The 24,945-nt window shown below is 49.4% G+C and overlaps 2 protein-coding genes across 4 annotated transcripts; one reads left to right on the top strand and one right to left on the bottom strand.

Annotated features, from left to right (window-relative positions):
* Positions 1-7,663: 7,663 nt before the first annotated feature.
* Positions 7,664-15,294, bottom strand: LOC139366523 (sterol-4-alpha-carboxylate 3-dehydrogenase, decarboxylating-like). Of its 2 annotated transcripts, XM_071104121.1 has the most exons (8): positions 15,213-15,294; positions 14,963-15,021; positions 14,669-14,830; positions 14,319-14,465; positions 13,989-14,117; positions 12,595-12,737; positions 12,158-12,260; positions 7,664-8,900 (listed from the first exon to the last, which is right to left on the bottom strand). In XM_071104121.1, the coding sequence occupies exons 2-8, from the start codon at positions 14,981-14,983 to the stop codon at positions 8,568-8,570; spliced, it is 1,038 nt and encodes a 345-aa protein (XP_070960222.1). In that variant the 5' UTR covers positions 14,984-15,021; positions 15,213-15,294; the 3' UTR covers positions 7,664-8,567. The 2 variants fall into 2 exon arrangements, with proteins under 2 accessions (XP_070960222.1, XP_070960221.1); XM_071104120.1 differs by lacking the exon at positions 15,213-15,294 and having other exon boundaries at positions 14,963-15,200.
* A 334-nt stretch (positions 15,295-15,628) lies between these two features.
* On the top strand, positions 15,629-24,610 carry LOC139366524 (uncharacterized). 2 transcript variants are annotated; one of them, XM_071104122.1, is made up of 5 exons: positions 15,629-15,984; positions 16,770-16,931; positions 17,382-17,510; positions 23,350-23,487; positions 24,069-24,610. In XM_071104122.1, exons 1-5 carry the CDS (start codon positions 15,982-15,984, stop codon positions 24,156-24,158), a joined length of 522 nt encoding a protein of 173 aa, XP_070960223.1. In that variant the 5' UTR covers positions 15,629-15,981; the 3' UTR covers positions 24,159-24,610. The 2 variants fall into 2 exon arrangements, with proteins under 2 accessions (XP_070960223.1, XP_070960224.1); XM_071104123.1 differs by having other exon boundaries at positions 23,350-23,492.
* The last annotated feature ends 335 nt before the right edge of the window (positions 24,611-24,945 follow it).

The raw sequence follows: 24,945 nt of genomic DNA, 5'->3' as shown, positions 1-24,945 counted from the left end.
GGGACAAAACTATAGGTAAATGATTGCTAGGTCTGTGTGTGAACGGAGAGAGAGGGAGTGTGACTAGCTGTGTGACAAGCTGACAGGTGTTTGAACAGAAACGGGCGTGGACACAGACTAACTCAGACAGTCCTAGAGGCTACGCCACCACCCAGGGGGTGTGTGTGTTAGGGTGTGTGTGTGTTTTTGTAGGGGTGAGATTGGTAAGAAGTGAGTTTTGTTTACTGCTTATTCTCCTCTCTTTTAACACATACCTGAGAGCCAGATGAGCAGGAACATACTTGGCATAGCCAGTAGGAGTGTAGAGCATACAAACATACACACACACACACACAGACGACACACACACAGGCTCCTATAAAACTGTTTCTCTCATGCTTACTGGACAGGGAGACATCAGAAAGAGAGACAACACATCTGAGAACAGTGACTGGATATTCTCTAACAATTGGGTCACACTTTAAAGTCTACGTGTTAAATAAACACCAGGACTGCTATTTGCTTTGTAATGTTACGAGTTCAATAAGCCTCTCTGTTTCTCTTCCAAGCTAGAGGCAATTATGATGTAGCCCCATTAAAACATGCCTCATCTTGATAAGGTGTGTTTAAGTTAATAGCAGTCTCTTGTAAGACAGACCTGGGTAACACTGTCAGTCGGCTGACCTATGAATAGTTAAACCATGGGACCATGAGGTGTAGATGTAGGCAGAACAGGGTGTTAGGTCACAGATGTGTGTGTGTGAGACACACTTTCTCAGAACACCTGCGTCCTCCAACATCTACCATCTGCTCCAAAGCACAGTTGTCAATAGCAACATAATAGATTAACTCTCAAAATGAACATCCACACCAGATAGTGTTTACAGTACACAACCCTGCCCTTATTTAGTCTTATTCAAATAGATCAGGGTGGAGACATGGGAGGGATGTTAATTTACACATATTTAGTCTTATTCAAATAGATCAGGGTGGAGACATGGGAGGGATGTTAATTTACACATATTTAGTCTTATTCAAATAGATTAGGGTGGAGACATGGGAGGGATGTTAATTTACACATATTTAGTCTTATTCAAATAGATCAGGGTGGAGATATGGGAGGGATGTTAATTTACACATATTTAGTCTTATTCAAATAGATCAGGGTGGAGATATGGGAGGGATGTTAATTTACACATATTTAGTCTTATTCAAATAGATCAGGGTGGAGACATGGGAGGGATGTTAATTTACACATATTTAGTCTTATTCAAATAGATTAGGGTGGAGATATGGGAGGGATGTTAATTTACACATATTTAGTCTTATTCAAATAGATCAGGGTGGAGATATGGGAGGGATGTTAATTTACACATTGTCTCTTTACAGTGAACCTGTATGACTGAGTAGAGTGTAAGGATGAGGAAACTGCTTGGTTTTAGTGCCAATGTTTCACTTCAGCTCATAGTCAGTGTAAACTGTGAAGTATATTGTACCTGCTTGCTCTTTCCTCAACCCCCCTAATCCCCCTCATCCCCCTCCTACACTCTGAGGGCTAAACCAGTTAAACAGCTCAGCCTAGCAGCAGTGAGTCTCACCATGGCTCATTATACTAGAAGGAATGTCAGGCATTTCAACCTAAACACTGCCCTTCCACTCCTCCGCCCGCCCTCACACCTGAACCCCGCCCTCCGTCTCCCACCCTCTCTCTCTCCCCCGCCCGCCCTCACACCTGAACCCCGCCCTCCGTCTCCCACCCTCTCTCTCTCCCCCGCCCGCCCTCACAACTGAACCCCGCCCTCCGTCTCCCACCCTCTCTCTCTCCCCCGCCCTCCGTCTCCCACCCTCTCTCTCTCCCCCGCCCGCCCTCACACCTGAACCCCGCCCTCCGTCTCCCACCCTCTCTCTCCGTCTCCCACCCTCTCTCTCTCCCCCGCCCGCCCTCACACCTGAACCCCGCCCTCCGTCTCCCACCCTCTCTCTCTCCCCCGCCCGCCCTCACACCTGAACCCCGCCCTCCGTCTCCCACCCTCTCTCTCTCCCCCGCCCGCCCTCACACCTGAACCCCGCCCTCCGTCTCCCACCCTCTCTCTCTCACCCGCCCGCCCGCCCTCACACCTGAACCCCGCCCTCCGTCTCCCACCCTCTCTCTCTCCCCCGCCCGCCCGCCCTCACACCTGAACCCCGCCCTCCGTCTCCCACCCTCTCTCTCTCCCCCGCCCGCCCTCACACCTGAACCCCGCCCTCCGTCTCCCACCCTCTCTCTCTCCCCCGCCCGCCCTCACACCTGAACCCCGCCCTCCGTCTCCCACCCTCACCCTCTCTTTCCCCCACCCGCCCTCACATATGAACCCCGCCCTCCGTCTCCCACCCTCTCTCTCTCCCCCGCCCGCCCTCACATCTGAACCCCGCCCTCCGTCTCCCACCCTCTCTCTCTCCCCCCCCGCCCGCCCGCCCTCACACCTGAACCCCGCCCTCCGTCTCCCACCCTCACCCTCTCTCTCCCCCGCCCGCCCTCACACCTGAACCCCGCCCTCCGTCTCCCACCCTCTCTCTCCCCCGCCCGCCCTCACATATGAACCCCGCCCTCCGTCTCCCACCCTCTCTCTCCCCCGCCCGCCCTCACACCTGAACCCCGCCCTCCGTCTCCCACCCTCTCTCTCCCCCGCCCGCCCTCACATATGAACCCCGCCCTCCGTCTCCCACCCTCTCTCTCCCCCACCCGCCCTCACATATGAACCCCGCCCTCCGTCTCCCACCCTCTCTCTCCCCCCCGCCCGCCCTCACATATGAACCCCGCCCTCCGTCTCCCACCCTCTCTCTCTCCCCCGCCCGCCCTCACATATGAACCCCGCCCTCCGTCTCCCACCCTCTCTCTCCCCCGCCCGCCCTCACATATGAACCCCGCCCTCCGTCTCCCACCCTCTCTCTCCCCCGCCCGCCCTCACACCTGAACCCCGCCCTCCGTCTCCCACCCTCTCTCTCCCCCGCCCGCCCTCACACCTGAACCCCGCCCTCCGTCTCCCACCCTCTCTCTCCCCCGCCCGCCCTCACATATGAACCCCGCCCTCGTCTCCCACCCTCTCTCTCTCTCCCCCGCCCGCCCTCACCCTGAACCCCGCCCTCCGTCTCTCTCTCCCCCCCGCCCGCCCTCACATATGAACCCCGCCCTCCGTCTCCCACCCTCTCTCTCTCCCCCCGCCCGCCCTCACATATGAACCCCGCCCTCCGTCTCCCACCCCTCTCTCTCTCCCCCGCCCGCCCTCACATATGAACCCCGCCCTCCGTCTCCCACCCTCTCTCTCCCCCGCCCGCCCTCACACCTGAACCCCGCCCTCCGTCTCCCACCCTCTCTCTCTCTCTCCCCCGCCCGCCCTCACACCTGAACCCCGCCCTCCGTCTCCCACCCTCTCTCTCCCCCCCGCCCGCCCTCACATATGAACCCCGCCCTCCGTCTCCCACCCTCTCTCTCCCCCGCCCGCCCTCACATATGAACCCCGCCCTCCGTCTCCCACCCCTCTCTCTCTCTCTCCCCCCCGCCCTCACATATGAACCCCGCCCTCCGTCTCCCACCCTCTCTCTCCCCCGCCCGCCCTCACATATGAACCCCGCCCTCCGTCTCCCACCCTCTCTCTCCCCCGCCCGCCCTCACACCTGAACCCCGCCCTCCGTCTCCCACCCTCTCTCTCCCCCGCCCGCCCTCACATATGAACCCCGCCCTCCGTCTCCCACCCTCTCTCTCTCCCCCCCGCCCGCCCTCACATATGAACCCCGCCCTCCGTCTCCCACCCTCTCTCTCCCCCACCCGCCCTCACATATGAACCCCGCCCTCCGTCTCCCACCCTCTCTCTCCCCCGCCCGCCCTCACATATGAACCCCGCCCTCCGTCTCCCACCCTCTCTCTCTCCCCCGCCGCCCTCACATATGAACCCCGCCCTCCGTCTCCCACCCTCTCTCTCCCCCACCCGCCCTCACATATGAACCCCGCCCTCCGTCTCCCACCCTCTCTCTCCCCCGCCCGCCCTCACATATGAACCCCGCCCTCAGTCTCCCACCCTCTCTCTCCCCCGCCCGCCCTCACATATGAACCCCGCCCTCCGTCTCCCACCCTCTCTCTCCCCCACCCGCCCTCACATATGAACCCCGCCCTCAGTCTCCCACCCTCTCTCTCCCCCACCCGCCCTCACATATGAACCCCGCCCTCCGTCTCCCACCCTCTCTCTCCCCCGCCCGCCCTCACATATGAACCCCGCCCTCAGTCTCCCACCCTCTCTCTCTCTCTCTCCCACCCGCCCTCACATATGAACCCCGCCCTCAGTCTCCCACCCTCTCTCTCCCCCACCCGCCCTCACATATGAACCCCGCCCTCCGTCTCCCACCCTCTCTCTCCCCCGCCCGCCCTCACATATGAACCCCGCCCTCCGTCTCCCACCCTCTCTCTCTCTCTCCCCCACCCGCCCTCACATATGAACCCCGCCCTCCGTCTCCCACCCTCTCTCTCTCTCTCCCCCACCCGCCCTCACATATGAACCCCGCCCTCCGTCTCCCACCCTCTCTCTCCCCCACCCGCCCTCACACCTGAACCCCGCCCTCCGTCTCCCACCCTCTCTCTCTCTCCCCCACCCGCCCTCACATATGAACCCCGCCCTCCGTCTCCCACCCTCTCTCTCTCTCCCCCACCCGCCCTCACATATGAACCCCGCCCTCCGTCTCCCACCCTCTCTCTCTCTCCCCCGCCCGCCCTCACATATGAACCCCGCCCTTCGTCTCCCACCCTCTCTCTCTCTCTCCCGCCCGCCCTCACATATGAACCCCGCCCTCCGTCTCCCACCCTCTCTCTCTCTCCCCCGCCCGCCCTCACATATGAACCCCGCCCTCCGTCTCCCACCCTCTCTCTCTCTCTCCCCCGCCCGCCCTCACATATGAACCCCGCCCTCCGTCTCCCACCCTCTCTCTCTCTCGCTCTCCCCCACCCGCCCTCACATATGAACCCCGCCCTCCGTCTCCCACCCTCTCTCTCCCCCGCCCGCCCTCACATATGAACCCCGCCCTACGTCTCCCACCCTCTCTCTCTCCCCCGCCCGCCCTCACATATGAACCCCGCCCTACGTCTCCCACCCTCTCTCTCTCCCCCGCCGCCCTCACATATGAACCCCGCCCTCCGTCTCCCACCCTCTCTCTCCCCCGCCCGCCCTCACATATGAACCCCGCCCTCAGTCTCCCACCCTCTCTCTCCCCCGCCCGCCCTCACATATGAACCCCGCCCTCCGTCTCCCACCCTCTCTCTCCCCCACCCGCCCTCACATATGAACCCCGCCCTCAGTCTCCCACCCTCTCTCTCCCCCACCCGCCCTCACATATGAACCCCGCCCTCCGTCTCCCACCCTCTCTCTCCCCCGCCCGCCCTCACATATGAACCCCGCCCTCAGTCTCCCACCCTCTCTCTCTCTCTCTCCCACCCGCCCTCACATATGAACCCCGCCCTCAGTCTCCCACCCTCTCTCTCCCCCACCCGCCCTCACATATGAACCCCGCCCTCCGTCTCCCACCCTCTCTCTCCCCCGCCCGCCCTCACATATGAACCCCGCCCTCCGTCTCCCACCCTCTCTCTCTCTCTCCCCCACCCGCCCTCACATATGAACCCCGCCCTCCGTCTCCCACCCTCTCTCTCTCTCTCCCCCACCCGCCCTCACATATGAACCCCGCCCTCCGTCTCCCACCCTCTCTCTCCCCCACCCGCCCTCACACCTGAACCCCGCCCTCCGTCTCCCACCCTCTCTCTCTCTCCCCCACCCGCCCTCACATATGAACCCCGCCCTCCGTCTCCCACCCTCTCTCTCTCTCCCCCACCCGCCCTCACATATGAACCCCGCCCTCCGTCTCCCACCCTCTCTCTCTCTCCCCCGCCCGCCCTCACATATGAACCCCGCCCTTCGTCTCCCACCCTCTCTCTCTCTCTCCCGCCCGCCCTCACATATGAACCCCGCCCTCCGTCTCCCACCCTCTCTCTCTCTCTCCCCCGCCCGCCCTCACATATGAACCCCGCCCTCCGTCTCCCACCCTCTCTCTCTCTCTCCCCCGCCCGCCCTCACATATGAACCCCGCCCTCCGTCTCCCACCCTCTCTCTCTCTCTCTCTCCCCCGCCCGCCCTCACATATGAACCCCGCCCTCCGTCTCCCACCCTCTCTCTCTCTCCCCCGCCCCCCCACACATATGAACCCCGCCCTCCGTCTCCCACCCTCCCACCCTCTCTCTCCCCCACCCGCCCTCACATATGAACCCCGCCCTCCGTCTCCCACCCTCTCTCTCTCTCCCCCGCCCGCCCTCACATATGAACCCCGCCCTCCGTCTCCCACCCTCTCTCTCTCTCTCTCCCGCCCGCCCTCACATATGAACCCCGCCCTCCGTCTCCCACCCTCTCTCTCTCTCCCCCGCCCGCCCTCACATATGAACCCCGCCCTCCGTCTCCCACCCTCTCTCTCTCTCTCCCCCGCCCGCCCTCACATATGAACCCCGCCCTCCGTCTCCCACCCTCTCTCTCTTTCTCTCCCCCGCCCGCCCTCACATATGAACCCCGCCCTCCGTCTCCCACCCTCTCTCTCTCTCTCCCCCGCCCGCCCTCACATATGAACCCCGCCCTCCGTCTCCCACCCTCTCTCTCTCTCTCCCCCGCCCGCCCTCACATATGAACCCCGCCCTCCGTCTCCCACCCTCTCTCTCTCTCTCTCCCCCGCCCGCCCTCACATATGAACCCCGCCCTCCGTCTCCCACCCTCTCTCTCTCCCCCGCCCGCCCTCACATACGAACCCCGCCCTTCGTCTCCCACCCCTCTCTCTCTCTCCCCCGCCCGCCCTCACATATGAACCCCGCCCTCCGTCTCCCACCCTCTCTCTCTCCCCCGCCCGCCCTCACATATGAACCCCGCCCTCCGTCTCCCACCCTCTCTCTCTCTCTCCCCCGCCCGCCCTCACATATGAACCCCGCCCTCCGTCTCCCACCCTCTCTCTCGCTCTCCCGCCCGCCCTCACATATGAACCCCGCCCTCCGTCTCCCACCCTCTCTCTCTCTCTCCCCCGCCTGCCCTCACATATGAACCCCGCCCTCCGTCTCCCACCCTCTCTCTCTCTCTCCCCCGCCCGCCCTCACATATGAACCCCGCCCTCCGTCTCCCACCCTCTCTCTCTCTCTCCCCCGCCTGCCCTCACATATGAACCCCGCCCTCCGTCTCCCACCCTCTCTCTCTCCCCCGCCCGCCCTCACATATGAACCCCGCCCTCCGTCTCCCACCCTCTCTCTCTCTCTCCCCCGCCCGCCCTCACATATGAACCCCGCCCTCCGTCTCCCACCCTCTCTCTCTCTCTCTCCCCCGCCCGCCCTCACATATGAACCCCGCCCTCCGTCTCCCACCCTCTCTCTCTCTCTCTCCCCCGTCCGCCCTCACATATGAACCCCGCCCTCCGTCTCCCACCCTCTCTCTCTCTCCCCCGCCCGCCCTCACATATGAACCCCGCCCTCCGTCTCCCACCCTCTCTCTCTCTCCCCCGCCCGCCCTCACATATGAACCCCGCCCTCCGTCTCCCACCCTCTCTCTCTCTCCCGCCCTCACATATGAACCCCGCCCTCACATATGAACCCCGCTCTCCTGAGTTATGGTGGATAGATGCAAACAGACAGCCAACTCTATTTTCTAATGAGGGTGAACAAACTTTATTATTGGTTGATTTCTATACAAACACATTCTATGTTTGCGTTTTAATAAACAGTACAATGTTTAGATTAAGGGAATGTAAGAGATAAGATATTTTATTTGAAATGACCAAACTGCATGACGGCTTGTGATTTAAATGACCAAACTGCATGACTGCTTGTGATTTAAATGACCAAACTGCATGACTGCTTGTGATTTAAATGACCAAACTGCATGACTGCTTGTGATTTAAATGACCAAACTGCATGACTGCTTGTGATTTAAATGACCAAACTGCATGACTGCTTGTTATTTGTATAAGAGACTATAAACAAGATGGCTGTAGAGGGAAAACAGTCACAGTACATCAAAATGAGTGCTCATGAATAATGGCAAGAGGAAGTGCTGGAAACAATGTTAGATTGTGTATCCACATTGAGAAGAAATGTGTGCTGCTCTCTATTGGTGAAGAGAGGTACTGAAGCCAGGCAAAAATGTGTTACTGACTGTCCTAGGAAAGGTGAGAGTTCACAGATCCTCATAGGTCCACAGACATGAGAGCGCACTCATTTCACAGGCTTATACCCCCAGTTAGTATTATGGGCCCACAAATATATCAGAGTTTTGTTACCTTAAAGAACAAGACTCAAGACACTGGTGAGAGTATGAATCAGTCCGACTTTTCGGATTGAATCTTAACTTGATAACTGTACACAACTCACAGCTTCAAATGCTTTTCTCCCATTGACAGCAGTGATTCATGTGCATAGAGCTCAAGTTAGGACTCAAGTGAGGTTCTGTACCACTAGCCTGGAATCCAAACTGATACGATCCATTTCACCATTGTTACACGGAGCATGTCAGTTTGGTTTCCAGGCTACCATACTGCAGGTACAGTCATCAGGCTCCATGTCGTAGATGAGGATAGCTCTCCACCGTGCGTCTGATCCCATCCTTTAGACCGACCACAGGCTTGTACCCCATGTCCTGCTTGGCTCTGGAGCAGCTGTAGAAGTGGTGTTTACCTGCCAGGGCCACCCTCATGGGGGTGAAGGTGGGTTTGAAGGCCACTAGGGGGCGTAGTAACAGAGACAGCAGCCACAGCAGCAGAGCCAGCCCGTAGACTAGTGCGTAGGGAAGGTGGTAGCGCGGAGCAGCGTATCCCAGACCTACTAGAATATCTGACATGAAGTCCCAGAACCGGACAGGCTCGTCATTAGTGATGTGGTACGCCTGGAGGGAGGAAGGGGGAGATGAGAAAGACCAGGCAATACGGATTGAGAAAAATGTTAAATGTTGACAGAGTTGGCCTCCCGGGTGGCGCAGTGGTTAAGGGCGCTGTACTGCAGCGCCAGCTGTGCCACCAGACTCTGGGTTCGCGCCCAGGCTCTGTCGTAACCGGCCGCGACCGGTAGGTACGTGGGGCGACGCACAATTGGCCTAGCGTCGCCCAGGTTAGGGAGGGTTTGGCCGGTAGGGATATCCTTGTCTCATCGCGCACCAGCGACTCCTATGGCTGGCCGGGCGCAGTGTACGCTAACCAAGGTTGCCAGGTGCACGCTGTTTCCTCAGACACATTGGTGCGGCTGGCTTCCGGGTTGGATGCGCACTGTGTTACGAAGCAGTGCGGCTTGGTTGGGTTGTGTATCGGAGGACGCATGACATTCAACCTTCGTCTCTCCCGAGCCCGTACGGGAGTTGTAGCGATGAGACAAGTTAGTAGCTACTAACAATTGGATACTACCAAATTGGGGAGAAAAAGGGGTAAAAAAATTTTTGGACAAAAATACAAATAAGAATGTTAACAGAGTTAGAGAAAGACATTTCACTGGTTAGAACCCAATATTGTCCACCAGTTGGCTCTTTTCACTTCTGGAACCGTCTGGTATCACAGCGCTTCAGAAAGGGAAGAAAATCCAGCAGGAGTTTATTGGCTGATCTCTCAGTCCATCAACATCTAGCACAGGAATGGGCGACTTTAATAGGTGTAGGGCCACGACAAATCAGAACTCATGAGGGGCCTGCCATTGCTCGTGGGCCTGCGTATTATATGATATCGGAGTCAGACTGACTAATCAAATGGGGGGCCTAACCCAGTCGGTAATTTAAACACGATGAAAAGTTTAGATAGCTGGTCGCTAAACTAACTTAGCAAAGTAAAGTAGAAAAAATAATGTTAGCTGACATAACAGCAGTAGAATCAAATTTCCAAATTGCACTTTCTACCTCGCAACAGAAAGTTGAGACCCCGACTGAGTTCACCCAACAACTTGCCCATCCCTGATATAGCATAACCCTGACAACCTCCACATTTGTGAATATCAGAGTCCAAGCAGCGCAAGTGATTTAATGTAGGCTAAACAAGGAAGTGAGTTGGGGAAATTGGAAAGTATGCATCTCCCGAGTGGCGCAGCGGTCTAAGGCTCTGCATCTCAGTGCTAGAGGCGTCACTACTGACCCTGGATCAGCGGTCTAAGGCTCTGCATCTCAGTGTTAGAGGCGTCACTAGACACCCTGGTTCGAATCCAGACTCTCACAACCGGCCGTGATTGGGAGTCCCATAGGGCGGCACACAACTGGCCCAACGTCGTCCGGGTTTGGCAGGTGTAGGCCGTCATTGTAAATAAGAACTTGTTCTTAAATGACTTGCCTAGCTAAATAAAAAAAAACTAGTTTTTACATATAAACTTTATATGCCCAAACTTAGGATCAATTGGGCTTCCCAAAAATAACACTGACCCCAAAACAAGATGGCCGCTGAGATGGAACATTCATTTGAACTGACGATTGGTCTTTTTTAAGTCAGCTGTAAGGCTCTCTCCCGCCTCCATTTTAACCCACGCCCCTTTCAAGTACCACTTTGTTGCACAGTATTTCCAGGCTCTATAATCGGGAGTTTGGGACTGTAAAAAGGCTCAATCTGCATTTTTGGTGAAATTGAATAATTGACATAGCCTTGTTCTGTTTAATATGCTCTACGCACATACATAGTACTCTAAATACCACCATTTGTGTTGTTAAGTTCAAAAGAATAGAAGATCAAATTTCCAATGAGGGTTGGAACTTTAAAGCCATATATCTCAGAATCATCTTTTAGCAGATAGAACATTAATAGTCCCCGACCTCTGAACATGGGAACAACGTTTGTTACAAACAATGTTCCCTCAAAAACAAAATGTCACCACCGAGCAAATTTAAGGTCTGCTGAGAGCAAACCTGAAGGTTGTGAAATTCAGTGCAATTTCCGACACGCGTTTACTGTGAACACAGAGGCTGTACCGGTTTTAAATTACAGTTAACAGTGACCACGTAGGCTACTGTGGCTATTTGGTCATAATGTAGGCCTACCAGAGTGGACTACCATCACAAACAATGAAGAAAATGCATCCCATAACATTTTAAAATGGAAATAACTGTCCTATCATTCAGCCTACAGTAGCAGCCAATGTGTGGTGTTCTATGTAGACCTACATTCCATGAGAACTTTGAAAAAATCATGCAGGGCTTGACATGAACCTGTTCATCCACTTGTCCTTCAGACAAAGAGGTGACGGAAACTGTGCTGCTTGATGCAAGAAACCACTTCAAAATAAAAAACATTAATCCCATTGCATTACTACAGAGATTCAGACAAATGATGCTACCCTCTGCCTATTGGCTACTTAACTTATTCAAGACCGTCTCAAAATACAACACTGCCCGTTTAAGACAAGAAAAAGCTCTTTACCTGACTCACTTTTCAAAGATGTCTAGAAATGTACACATTTGTGCTCTTGTAGGAAGCAATCACTGCCCCATCGCTGACTAGAAATGAACTAGTTAGACCCCGTTGAGAACAGGGTCTGAACTTACTAGCAAAGGATATTAACAAATGCACACGTGGCTACACGCAACTCTCGCTTTGATCTCAAAACAAGCGCATCTACTCATGACCGCTCATACTGTAAACACAGTCCAGTTCAAAGTGAAGGGCACAGATCCATATGGCAATGTCTATTTGCATATAGGCCTACTGCAGTGCGGATTGGTTATGGCGCACCGGTCTGTGTCGAGTACGGCCCTGACGCGTGCCTGTCAATGCAATAGAATCCTACTCCAATGCACTCTGCCTACAACAAAATATCTTGTACAGTTAGTCTTGCATACCAAGTCTTGCATAGTATGTTGCATTGAAAGCGGTTAATATTGTGTTGATTCGATAACAATTCCCACAGTAAAGAGAAACATTGACCGTGTTAACTAAAGGGGAAAACGCAAGAAAGGTGGGTGAAGTACAATCTCGTGCTTCCCTGCAAGGACGGCTGTTTCTTCTGTGCAGCAGTCCGATTGAAAGCTGCGCGCCCAGTTTATAGAGAACATTGGTTGGAACCCAACAAATATTTTGCGAGTGAGAAAGGCATCTTTCTTCAAACACACTACAGTTGACCCCATTTGTCATCATCACACAGTTGTACAGTGCAGGCAGGTCTACTGTATGAGATGGTTCCTACCTTGCCACAGATAGGAGACTCTGGCCTCAGACTCTCAGCTGACAGGATGAGTCCATGAACCACATTGTCCACGAAGGTGAAATCCACCAGGTTAGAACCATCACTACAGAGACAGAAGACATAGTTGGCAGAGGGAGAGACAACATCAACAAGGGCAGCGCCATATGGAGCTAAAGGTAGCCTAGTGGTTAGAGCGTTGGGACAGTAACCGAAAGGTTGCTAGATCGAATCCCCGAGCTGACAAGGTACAAATCTGTCGTTCTTCCCCTGAACAAGGCAGTTAAACCCCTGCTCCTAGGCCGTCATTGTAAATAAGAATTTGTTCTTAACCGACTTGCGTAGTTAAATAAAACAAATCCATAAAACATTAACTTTGGTCAATCCCACTAGGTCCAGTGAAGAGTCCATGTTACATTCAAGTCCTGTGTATGACTGACCCGATGATGAACTTCATATTGCCCCTGCGTGCCGTGTCGACCAGAATGGGCACCAGCTGGGGGTCCCGGGGGCCGAAGATACCGTGAGGTCGGATGGCCACTGTCAGGAGACCCTTCTCCTTGTCACAGGCCTTCAGAACCAGCTGAGACACCAGGCAGACAAGATGGAGATAGAAGAGAACATTGTTTTAATGTTACATGTCTGGACAGCATCAATGTCTAAATGTTCTGCAAGTTCTCCCCCTAGCAATGCTCTGGTACCATTAACATAACTATGTTCTATTCTACAAAATAAACAATGCTCTGGTACCATTAACATAACTATGTTAAGGCTATTGTACAAAATAAACAAGCTCCCTTCTCCTGTCCTCACCTTCTCCTGTTCTCTGTGTAGTAGTGTCCTCACCTTCTCCTGTTCTCTGTGTAGTAGTGTCCTCACCTTCTCCTGTTCTCTGTGTAGTAGTGTCCTCACCTTCTCCTGTTCTCTGTGTAGTAGTGTCCTCACCTTCTCCTGTTCTCTGTGTAGTAGTGTCCTCACCTTCTCCTGTTCTCTGTGTAGTAGTGTCCTCACCTTCTCCTGTTCTCTGTGTAGTAGTGTCCTCACCTTCTCCTGTTCTCTGTGTAGTAGTGTCCTCACCTTCTCCTGTTCTCTGTAGTAGTGTCCTCACCTTCTCCTGTTCTCTGTGTAGTAGTGTCCTCACCTTCTCCTGTTCTCTGTGTAGTAGTGTCCTCACCTTCTCCTGTTCTCTGTGTAGTAGTGTCCTCACCTTCTCCTGTTCTCTGTGTAGTAGTGTCCTCACCTTCTCCTGTTCTCTGTGTAGTAGTGTCCTCACCTTCTCCTGTTCTCTGTGTAGTAGTGTCCTCACCTTCTCCTGTTCTCTGTGTAGTAGTGTCCTCACCTTCTCCTGTTCTCTGTGTAGTAGTGTCCTCACCTTCTCCTGTTCTCTGTGTAGTAGTGTCCTCACCTTCTCCTGTTCTCTGTGTAGTAGTGTCCTCACCTTCTCCTGTTCTCTGTGTAGTAGTGTCCTCACCTTCTCCTGTTCTCTGTGTAGTAGTGTCCTCACCTTCTCCTGTTCTCTGTGTAGTAGTGTCCTCACCTTCTCCTGTTCTCTGTGTAGTAGTGTCCTCACCTTCTCCTGTTCTCTGTGTAGTAGTGTCCTCACCTTCTCCTGTTCTCTGTGTAGTAGTGTCCTCACCTTCTCCTGTTCTCTGTGTAGTAGTGTCCTCACCTTCTCCTGTTCTCTGTGTAGTAGTGTCCTCACCTTCTCCTGTTCTCTGTGTAGTAGTGTCCTCACCTTCTCCTGTTCTCTGTGTAGTAGTGTCCTCACCTTCTCCTGTTCTCTGTGTAGTAGTGTCCTCACCTTCTCCTGTTCTCTGTGTAGTAGTGTCCTCACCTTCTCCTGTTCTATCTTGGTCTCTGTGTAGTAGTCGATGGGCTTCTTGGCATAGGGAAGGTCTTCTCTCCCATCCTTGATGTCTGTTCCTTCAAACACCACACTGGCACTGCTGGTCAGTACCACTTTCTATGGCAGACAGGCAGAAACACACCTAAACTTTTAGTCAGTATAGGGGACTATCTATCCACTTGATCAGTAATTACATTAAATTATGGAGAATGTACAAGTATTTTAACAGAGCATTTCTTTCATTGAATTTAGTTTGTCTTTGTAACATATTGTATGACAGGCCTATGTGTTTAATAGTAACCCTATACTGCCCCCTACTTGTACTCCAGCCTCAGTGCAGGCCTGTAGGACAGTCTGTGTCCCCTGGATGTTGACTCTCTGGAACAGAGCCTTGTCATCACTGGCTGGGGCTGGAGAGGCACAGTGGAACACCAGGGAGACGCCTTGGAGGGCTGTTAGGAGAGCCTGGGATAGGGCCACACACAATGATGCCCAGATGCAGACACACATAGGACGCACACAGACAAACACAGGCCTAACATGTACACATGAGGCACAAAGGCCATAACAAGGTCATATAGCTGGCCCCAACCATCTCAGTGCACAGACCCTTCACAGACAGACAGACAGACAGACAGACAGACAGACAGACAGACAGAGACACTCACTGGTTTGTCACAGAGGTCTCCCTGGTGGAAGGTGACTCCTGGTAGTTCGTAGCTCTGTCTGATGTCAAACACCGACACAGTGTAGCCTTTACCCAACAGCTTCTCTACCAGGTGTCTACCCAGGAACCCTGAGCCTCCGATCACTGCACACCTCTTACTGCTCTGTAGCGGATAGAGCGACAACATTCATTAAAGACAGACTATGATACAATGAAACGGACATGCATGAGACATAGGAGAAGAACCAAAAAATAGCCAGAATTTGGTATGTTCTTCAAACTACCGCGAACTCACCGGTCGTATGCGCGTGGCCATGACAAACTGCAGGAGCGTCGTCGGTGTTGGGAAACAAACTGACAGAGAAATTTGAGTATTTGTTTAAAGTTCCCTCGTTCGAAAACAGTTTGACAAGATCATGTCACACGGACAATTGAATCATGATGAAGACTACAAGCAAACACCTTTAGGCTTATTTCAAGACAAGTTTACAATATAAAGACACTTTAATATGCTATCAAATAAGTGAAAATGTTAAACCTTTCACCTGTTCAATCTGTTTTACAACAATATAAACCGACCCGCGCACAATTAATAAACCCTGTATCAGCTGAGCCCGAGAGGCGCTCTCGTTGGGTAGACGGGAGTTTGGGTGTAAAGGTGACAGGCTCGAACAGCCAATGCAGTGGAGTCTACGTCAAAGAACGCCACTGCTCTGACCAACCGGGACATATCCACAGTGAGACCATACCCACAGTGGGTAGCTATAGAAGTGTAAACGCCCCGAAACCTGATCCTGTATCCGTTGTTATATTTCCCACACATAAATTGGCGCACAGAGAACAGATTCTGGATCAGTGCTCCAACCATTAATCCAGCCAATTGTCATATAAAGTTTTATACCACATGTCATCAACAACCAATAATCTTCTCGCCCGACTCGATGCACTCGAGTTAGCTTGCTCGGCACATTCATACGAATTGTTTCCATTCTGAATGTGGCATTTTGTATACCCGGCGTGCAGAAGGATTATCATAGCACAGACAGAATACTGCGCTCATTGACTGGAAATCTTCATTTTATTAACTTAATTTACTAGCCCAAAATTATATTAAGCCTATTATAACATTGAGATATAATAACTGCATATCTGTTATTGCAGCCCCTGTAATAAACGGTCCGGTCTTCTGTCTATGATCTCATCCCCGCCTAGATGATAGGAGGAAAGAGAGGAGGGACGTAAACGTATTACACAGAGCACTCTTCAGTAAATCCACGGTTCTCTTGTGTCTGTCTTCGCGAGTGATCATCTGAAATGGTGAGTAGGCTAATGCTGGAGCGCAATTAACGGTTTTGCAGTTCTGTTTTGACGCTCCTTGTGCTTCTGCTACAAAATGACAAGAGGCCTCGCTACGCTGAGGCTCCCAAAACCTGTATTAACCCTAACTGGCTGTGCGATAGAAATACCAGGCTTGCTTATTACTCAATCAATGGAAGCACGTGCATATTATCTGAAAGGGTTAATAATGGGGTGTGAATAATCCGAATGAAAAAAGTATTGGTGGATATTTTCCTATGTCTACGCTAGCCTACTGTTGCCAGCTATCTGTAAATAATCAGCTATAGTGACAGTCATGTTTTATTTATTATTACTTAAATCATCGCCCTATTTATGGTATGTTTCCCCTAGGCTATCTGACTTTACATTGGGGCGGCAGGGTAGCCTAGTGGTAAGAACAAAGAAAGGTTGCAAGTTCAAATCCCCGAGCTGACAAGGTACAAATCTGTCGTTCTGCCCCTGAACAGGCAGTTAACCCAATGTTCCTAGGCCGTCATTGAAAATAAGAATTTGTTCTTAACTGACTTGCCTAGTTAAATAAAGGTTTTAAAAAAATCAAATTACCTTTTGCAGATACAAGATGACTTGTCTATACATATAAATTAAAATCACACCCTTCTAAGGCTTTCCATTTCTCTGTATCTCCTGGCTACATCTCAATAACTGAACCTAGCTGGACTGAAGGAGATTAGACAAGGAATCTACTTAAAACCATTGAGATACGCCCATCAAGCGTTAATGTGTTTCCTTGTTGCCATCGCTAGGCAACCAGTGTAAAGAGGCCGTCCCTGGGTCCGGTCCCTCCCCCCAGGAAGAAGTCCAACCCCAAGTCAGAGCTCACTGAAGAGCTGAAACAGGAGATCAGAGAAGCCTTTGAACTGTTCGACACCGACGCCTCCGGATACATCGATGTCAAGGAGCTAAAGGTCAGGGGTCAGAGGTTCAGGTTTAGGGGTTATGCACAGGGACAGTATTTGTGTAACATGATGTACTACAGTACCCATAGTACAGTGTTGGTCAACAAAGATCGTCCTGGGGAGCTACAGGGTGTTTTTGTTCCAACTCAACACTAACACACCTGGTTTTAACCATCTATCTCTCTCAATTCAATTCAAGGGCTTTATTGGTATGGGAAACATGTTAACATTGCCAAAGTAGGTGAAGTAGATAATGAACAAAAGTGAAATAATCAATAAAAATTAACAGTAAACATTACACTCACAGAAGTTCCAAAAGAATAAAGACATTTCAAATGTCATTATGTCTATATACAGTGTTGTAACGATGTGCAAATAGTTAAAGTACAAAAGGTCAAATAAATCAACATAAATATGGGTTGTATTTACAGTGGTGATTGTTCTTCTGTCTCTCTCTAGGTTGCTATGAGGGCGCTGGGGTTTGAGCCGAAGAAAGAGGAGATTAAGAGGATGATAACGGAGGCGGATAAGGACGAAACAGGAAAGATCTCCTTCTCTGATTTCCTCACCGTCATGACTCAGAAGATGGTAAGAAAAACAACATTGTGAATAAAAACAATATTTAAAAAATTGTCCAAAAAAACTGTCAGTGTTTGAAACATTGTAAGCTATAAAAATAAATAAAAAGAGTTGCACACTCTACGTGTAAACCACCGTTTCGGCATCACTGTGCCTTCTTCAGGGTGATGTCATAAATACTTGAACCAGGTTATGTAGACAAACTGTGCAATTAGTTCAACCAATGACAATAGTGAGGGGTGTGTCATAATTATTAGGGTGATTAGAATGAATTGAGTGAAAAAGTTAAAAGACAATAGTTTACAGCATGTTGAATATATTAGGCTATTGTTATCATATGGCAACAAATAGATATTGTACATAATATTAGCATCAACATGTTTAATTTAATTTCACATATATGTTTGCCTTCAATTTAATATAATTTTTGTTACATGTAATCTTTTGGTTTAACCATAATGCACAATAAGCATCATCAACAGGGGACATACAGTGCCTTGCGAAAGTATTCGGCCCCCTTGAACTTTGCGACCTTTTGCCACATTTCAGGCTTCAAACATAAAGATATAAAACTGTATTTTTTTGTGAAGAATCAACAACAAATGGGACACAATCATGACGTGGAACGACATTTATTGGATATTTCAAACTTTTTTAACAAATCAAAAACGGAAAAATTGGGCGTGCAAAATTATTCAGCCCCCTTAAGTTACTTAAATACTTTGTAGCGCCACCTTTTGCTGCGATTACAGCTGTAAGTCGCTTGGGGTATGTCTCCTTCAGTTTTGCACATCGAGAGACTGACATTTTTTCCCATTCCTCCTTGCAAAACAGCTCGAGCTCAGTGAGGTTGGATGGAGAGCATTTGTGAACAGCAGTTTTCAGTTCTTTCCACAGATTCTCGATTGGATTCAGGTCTGGACTTTGACTTGGCCATTCTAACACCTGGATATGTTTATTTTTGAACCATTCCATTGTAGATGTTGCTTTATGTTTTGGATCATTGTCTTGTTGGAAGACAAATCTCCATCCCAGTCTCAGGTCTTTTGCAGACTCCATCAGGTTTTCTTCCTGTATTTGGCTCCATCCATCTTCCCATCAATTTTAACCATCTTCCCTGTCCCTGCTGAAGAAAAGCAGGCCCAAACCATGATGCTGCCACCACCATGTTTGACAGTGGGGATGGTGTGTTCAGGGTGATGAGCTGTGTTGCTTTTACACCAAACATAACGTTTTGCATTGTTGCCAAAAAGTTCAATTTTGGTTTCATCTGACCAGAGCACCTTCTTCCACATGTTTGGTGTGTCTCCCAGGTGGCTTGTGGCAAACTTTAAACTACACTTTTTATGGATATCTTTAAGAAATGGCTTTCTTCTTGCCACTCTTCCATAAAGGCCAGATTTGTGCAATATACGACTGATTGTTGTCCTATGGACAGAGTCTCCCACCTCAGCTGTAGATCTCTGCAGTTCATCCAGAGTGATCATGGGCCTCTTGGCTGCATCTCTGATCAGTCTTCTCCTTGTATGAGCTGAAAGTTTAGAGGGACGGCCAGGTCTTGGTAGATTTGCAGTGGTCTGATACTCCTTCCATTTCAATATTATCGCTTGCACAGTGCTCCTTGGGATGTTTAAAGCTTGGGAAATCTTTTTGTATCCAAATCCGGCTTTAAACTTCTTCACAACAGTATCTCGGACCTGCCTGGTGTGTTCCTTGTTCTTCATGATGCTCTCTGCGCTTTTAACGGACCTCTGAGACTATCACAGTGCAGGTGCATTTATATGGAGACTTGATTACACACAGGTGGATTGTATTTATCATCATTAGTCATTTAGGTCAACATTGGATCATTCAGAGATCCTCACTGAACTTCTGGAGAGAGTTTGCTGCACTGAAAGTAAAGGGGCTGAATAATTTTGCACGCCCAATTTTTCACTTTTTGATTTGTTAAAAAAGTTTGAAATATCCAATAAATGTCGTTCCACTTCATGATTGTGTCCCACTTGTTGTTGATTCTTCACAAAAAAATACAGTTTTATATCTTTATGTTTGAAGCCTGAAATGTGGCAAAAGGTTGCAAAGTTCAAGGGGGCCGAATACTTTCGCAAGGCACTGTATTGGGTGTACGCTGATCAGCTGTAGAAATAATATATTCATAAAAAATAAAAATAAAGATTTGTTCATAAGAAGAGCCTGAGATCAAAGTCAATATTTAGACCACTAGGGAGCAATGTTTTTAGACAGGATATCCTGTAGGTCTTCTTCTGTAGTAGTATGATCTCGATGTTACCTCCTCTCCTTGGTAGAGCAACATGCTCAATGCCTGTGTATTTGAGGGAGGAGATTGGATGGTTAGCTTCAACAAGGTGAGCTGCTACTGGATAGTCAGTGTTCTTACACCTGATTGAGCTGCGGTGTTCAGCTATGCGTTGTTTTAATTGTCTTTTCGTTTGTCCTACGTAGGCTTTTCCACATGAACAGGTGATGAGATAGATTACTCCCTTTGTCTTGCATGAGATGATACTCCTAACAGGGATTGTTTTCGACCTGTATGTGGGTGTCTGAAGAAGGATGTTTTGTAGTGCCATTTAGAAACGTTAGATGTCACAGAGTCGTTTGCTGCTACAATGGGTCTACCCGGGGGAGGAGACACTTATTTGTGTAATTTAGCGACTGTATAAAAAGTTGGTAGCTTAGGAAATTTCACACATAGAAATTTCACACATAGAAATTCACATTTGTCCTTATTCAAAACAGCTTTCCACTGTGGATGTGATATTGTGCTGGAGAGGAGGTAACATGGAGATCTGACTCATACAGAGGGAGACCTACAGGATATACTGTCTAAAACATTGACCCCTAGTGGTCTGAATATTGACTTTGATCTCTAGGTCCTTCTTACGAACAGTGGTGTAAAGTACTTAAGTAAAAATACTTTGAAGTACTACTAAAGTCGTTTTTGGGGGGGTATCTGTACATTACTTTTTACATTTTTGACAATTTTTGCTTTTACTCCACTACATTCCTAAAGACAATAATGTATGTTTTACTCCTTTAATTTTCCCTGACACCCAAAAGTACTCATTACATGTTGAATGCTTAGCAGGACAGGAAAATGGTCAAATTCACGTACTTATCAAGAGAACATCCCTGGTCATCCCTACTGCTTCTGATCTGGCAGACTCACTAAACACAAGTGCTTCATTTGTTAATTATGTCTGAGTGTTGAACTGTGCCCCTGGCTATCTGTCAATTATTATTATTTTTATTTTTTAAACAAGAACATTTTGTCGTCTGGTTTGCTTAATATAAATAATATATAATAATAATTATAATAATAATTATAAATGTATAATGATTTATACTTTTACTTTTGATACTTAAGTACATTTCAAACCAAATACTTTTAGACTTTTACTCAAGTAGTATTTTACTGGAGGACTTTCACTTTTACTTGAGTCATTTTCTATTGAGGTATCTTTACTTTTACTCAAGTAGGAGATTTGGGTGCTCAAGTGAACAATGTCTTATAAATGAATATATTATTTCCCCAGCTGATCAGCGTACACCCAATATGTCCCCTGTTGATGATGCTTATTGTGCATTATGGTTAAACCAAAAGATTACATGTAACAAAAATTATATTTATTGGAAACAAATATATATGTGAAATTAAATTAAACAAAAATGTATGTTGATACTAATATTATGTACAATATCTATTTGTTGCCATATGATAACAGCCTATGATAATATTCAACATGCTGTAAACTATTGTCTTTTAAACTTTTTCACTCAATTCATTCCAATCACCCTAATAATTATGACACACCCCTCACTATTGTCATTGGTTGAACTAATTACACAGTTTGTCTACACAACCTGGTTCAAGTATTTATGACATCACCCTGAAGAAGGCACAGAAATGGCAAATGGTTGGTGGTTTACCCAATACATTTATGTGGGTTTATATATAGAGTGTGACTTTTTACAGCTTCCAGTTTATTCACCGTTAGTCAACGCCTCGACACTAAATCATTTTCTCTGGGTGTGCGCCAGCTCATGCTTTTTATTAGTGCTTGTAACATTGCAATTTAGCAACAAAAAAATGTGACAGGAGTTGTACATTTTAGTTCCCAACTACAGTGCATTTGGAAAGTATTCAGACCCCTTGACTTTTTCCACATTTTGTTACGTTACAGCCTTATTCTAAAATGGATTAAATTGATTTTTTTCCCCCTCATCAATCTACACACAATACCCCATAATGACATCACAATACCCCATAATGACATCACAATACCCCAAAATGACAAAGCAAAATCAGGTTTTTAGAATAAAATAAACTGAAATACCTTATTTACATAATTATTCAGATCCTTTGCTATGAGACTTGAAATTGAGCTCAGGTGCATTCTGTTTCCATTGATCATCCTTGAGATGTTTCTACAACTTGATTGGACTTCACCTGTGGTAAATTCAATTGATTAGACATTATTTGGAAAGGCACACACCTGTCAATATCAGGTCCAACAGTTGACAGTGCATGTCAGAGAAAAAAACATGAGGTAGAAGGAATTGTCCATAGAGCTCCGAGACAGGATTGTGTAGAGGCACAGTTCTGTGGAAGGGGACCAAACAATGTCTGCAGCATTGACGGTCCCAAAAACACAGTGGCCTCCATCATTCTTAAATGGAAGATGTTTGGAACCCCCAAGACTCATCCTAGAGCTGGCCGCCTGGCCAAACTGAGGAATTATGGGAGAATGGCCTTGGTCAGGGAGGTGACCAAGAACCTGGTGGTCACTCCGACACAGCTCTAGAGTTCCTCTGTGGAGATGGGAAAACCTTCCAGAAGGACAACCATCTCTGCAGTACTCCAACAATGCCTTTATGGTAGAGTGTCCAGACGGATGCCAATCCTCAGTAAAAGGCACATGACAGCCCGCTTGGAGTTTGCCAAAAGGCACCTAAAGACTCTCAGACCATGAGAAACAAGTTTCTCTGGTTTGAAGAAACCAAGATTGAATTCTTTGGCCTGAATGCCAAGCGTCACGTCTGGAAGAAACCTGGCACCATCCCGACAGTGAAGCACGGTGGTGGAGGCATCATGCTGTGGAGATGTTTTTCAGTGGCAGGGACTGGGAGACTAGTCAGGATCGAGGGAAAGATGAACAGAGCAAAGTAGAGAGAGATCCTTGATGAAAACCCGCTCCAGAGTGCTCAGGACCTCAGACTGGGGCGAAGGTTCACCTTCCAACAGGACAACGATCATAAGCACACAGCCAAGACAACGCAGGAGTGGCTTCGGGACAAGTCTCTGAATGTCCTTGAGTGGCCCAGCTAGAGCCTGGACTTGAACCCAGTCGAACATCTCTGGAGACCTGAAAATAGCTGTGCAGCGACACTCCCCATCCAACCTGACAGAGGATCTTGAGAGGATCTGCAGAGAAGAATGGGAGAAACTCCCCAAATACAGATGTAACTAGCTTGTAGTGTCATACCCAAGAAGGTTTGAGGCTGTAATTGCTCCCAAAGGTGCTTCAACAACGTACTGAATAAAGGGTCTGAATACTTATGTAAATGTGATATTTTCGTTTTTTATTTTTTATACATTTGCAAACATTTCTAGAAACCTGTTTTTGATGAGAGGGGAAAAAAAACAATTGAATGCATTTTAGAATAAGGCTAACTTAACAAAATGTGGGAAAAAGTCAAGAGGTCTGATTGCTTTCCGTGTGTGTGTGTGTGTGTATGTGTGTGTGTGTGATAGAGTGTTGTATTACGGGGTATTTTATTGATAGTGTATCACCATGCATTATTGTGTTGTAACTGTCTACCAACCCAGGCTGAGAAGGATTCTAAGGAGGAGATCCTGAAAGCATTCCGTCTGTTTGATGATGATGAGACGGGGAAGATCTCCTTCAGGAACCTGAAGAGGGTCGCTAAGGAACTGGGAGAGAGCCTGACTGACGAGGAACTGCAGGTGAGGTATACATCTGGACAGCACTGTATACACACACACACACACACACACACACACACACGGACAGCACCTTTTCCCCAAACCTGGAGAGTACTGTACACACAGCGTGAACATACAGGATGATTTAGGTTAGGATACAAGATTGCTTTAAAAATATATATATCATAATTTAAAGAGAAATATACTGGTCTACTGCTAAGGCTTCTGTTTAATTGTTTACTGTGAATCTGCTGTCTCCTGTTTCCTCTCCTCCCTTTGTCCCATTTCCTTTCCTCCCTTTCTGTCCCGTTTCCTTTCCTCCCTTTCTGTCCCGTTTCCTCTCCTCCCTTTCTGTCCCGTTTCCTCTCCTACCTTCCCCTGTCCCCCGTTTCCTTTCCTCCCTTTCTGTTCCCTTGTTTCCTCTCCTCCCTTTGTCCCGTTTCCTCTCCTCCCTTTCTGTCCCCTGCTTCCTCTCCTCCCTTTCTGTCCCCTGTTTCCTCTCCTCCCTTTCATCTCGTTTTCCCTCCTCCCTTTCCGTCCCGTTTCCACTCCTACCTTTCCATCTCTTTCCCCCTCATACCTACCTACCTCCACTCTTCCAGGAGATGATCGAGGAGGCAGACAGGGATGGAGACGGAGAGGTGAACCAGGGAGAGTTCCTCCGCATCATGAAGAAGACCAGCCTGTACTGAGACTAGACCAGGGTGTTGTGGGTTGGAGGATGATGTTGGGGACATACAGGGGCAGAGGAGACTATGGTTTGGTTTTACATGTTATGTACTAGTCAAGTCATTACTAAGTTATCCAGGCCTGTCCTAGTTTAATTAGACAACTTCCTTTTCTTGTCTCCTTCCTTATCTCCTTGCTGTCACAACCTTTCATCAGTTGGATATTCTTTATAGCTCTTCTCTTTCTCTTAGTTAGAATGCTGGTAGAGTCCCAAAACAGTGCTTTCATCTATCAATGCCTGTTTCAACATTTCATATGTATCATCGTGAAGGTTATTGGGACAAGGGAAGGAAGCTCTTTAGGATGCCTAGGGTCTATCCCTAGACATTCCCTCCAACACTCACCTTGTCTACCCCTATCCACCCCTTCCCCTCCAACACCCCCCCTCCTCTACCCCTAGTCACCCCTTCCCCTCCAACACCCCCTCCCCCCCTACCCCTAGTCACCCCCTCCCCTTCAACACAACCCTCCTCTACCCCTTGGCACCCCCTCCCCTCCAACACCCCCCTCCTCTACCCCTTGGCACCCCCCTCCTCTACCCCTTGGCACCCTCTCCCCTCCAACATCCCCCTCCTCTACCCCTTGGCACCCTCTCCCCTCCAACATCCCCCTCCTCTACCCCTTGGCACCCCCTCCAACACTCCCCTCCTCTACCCCTTGGCACCCCTCCCCTCCAACACCCCCCTCCTCTACCCCTTGGCACCCCCTCCCCTCCAACACCCCCCTCCTCTACCCCTTGGCACCCCCTCC

This window comes from Oncorhynchus clarkii, chromosome 14 (genome assembly GCF_045791955.1).
Source record: "Oncorhynchus clarkii lewisi isolate Uvic-CL-2024 chromosome 14, UVic_Ocla_1.0, whole genome shotgun sequence".
In the NCBI taxonomy this organism is placed as follows: Eukaryota; Metazoa; Chordata; class Actinopteri; order Salmoniformes; family Salmonidae; genus Oncorhynchus; species Oncorhynchus clarkii.
Note: the sequence above shows the minus strand (reverse complement) of the source record. Positions and strands in the feature narration are given on the sequence as shown.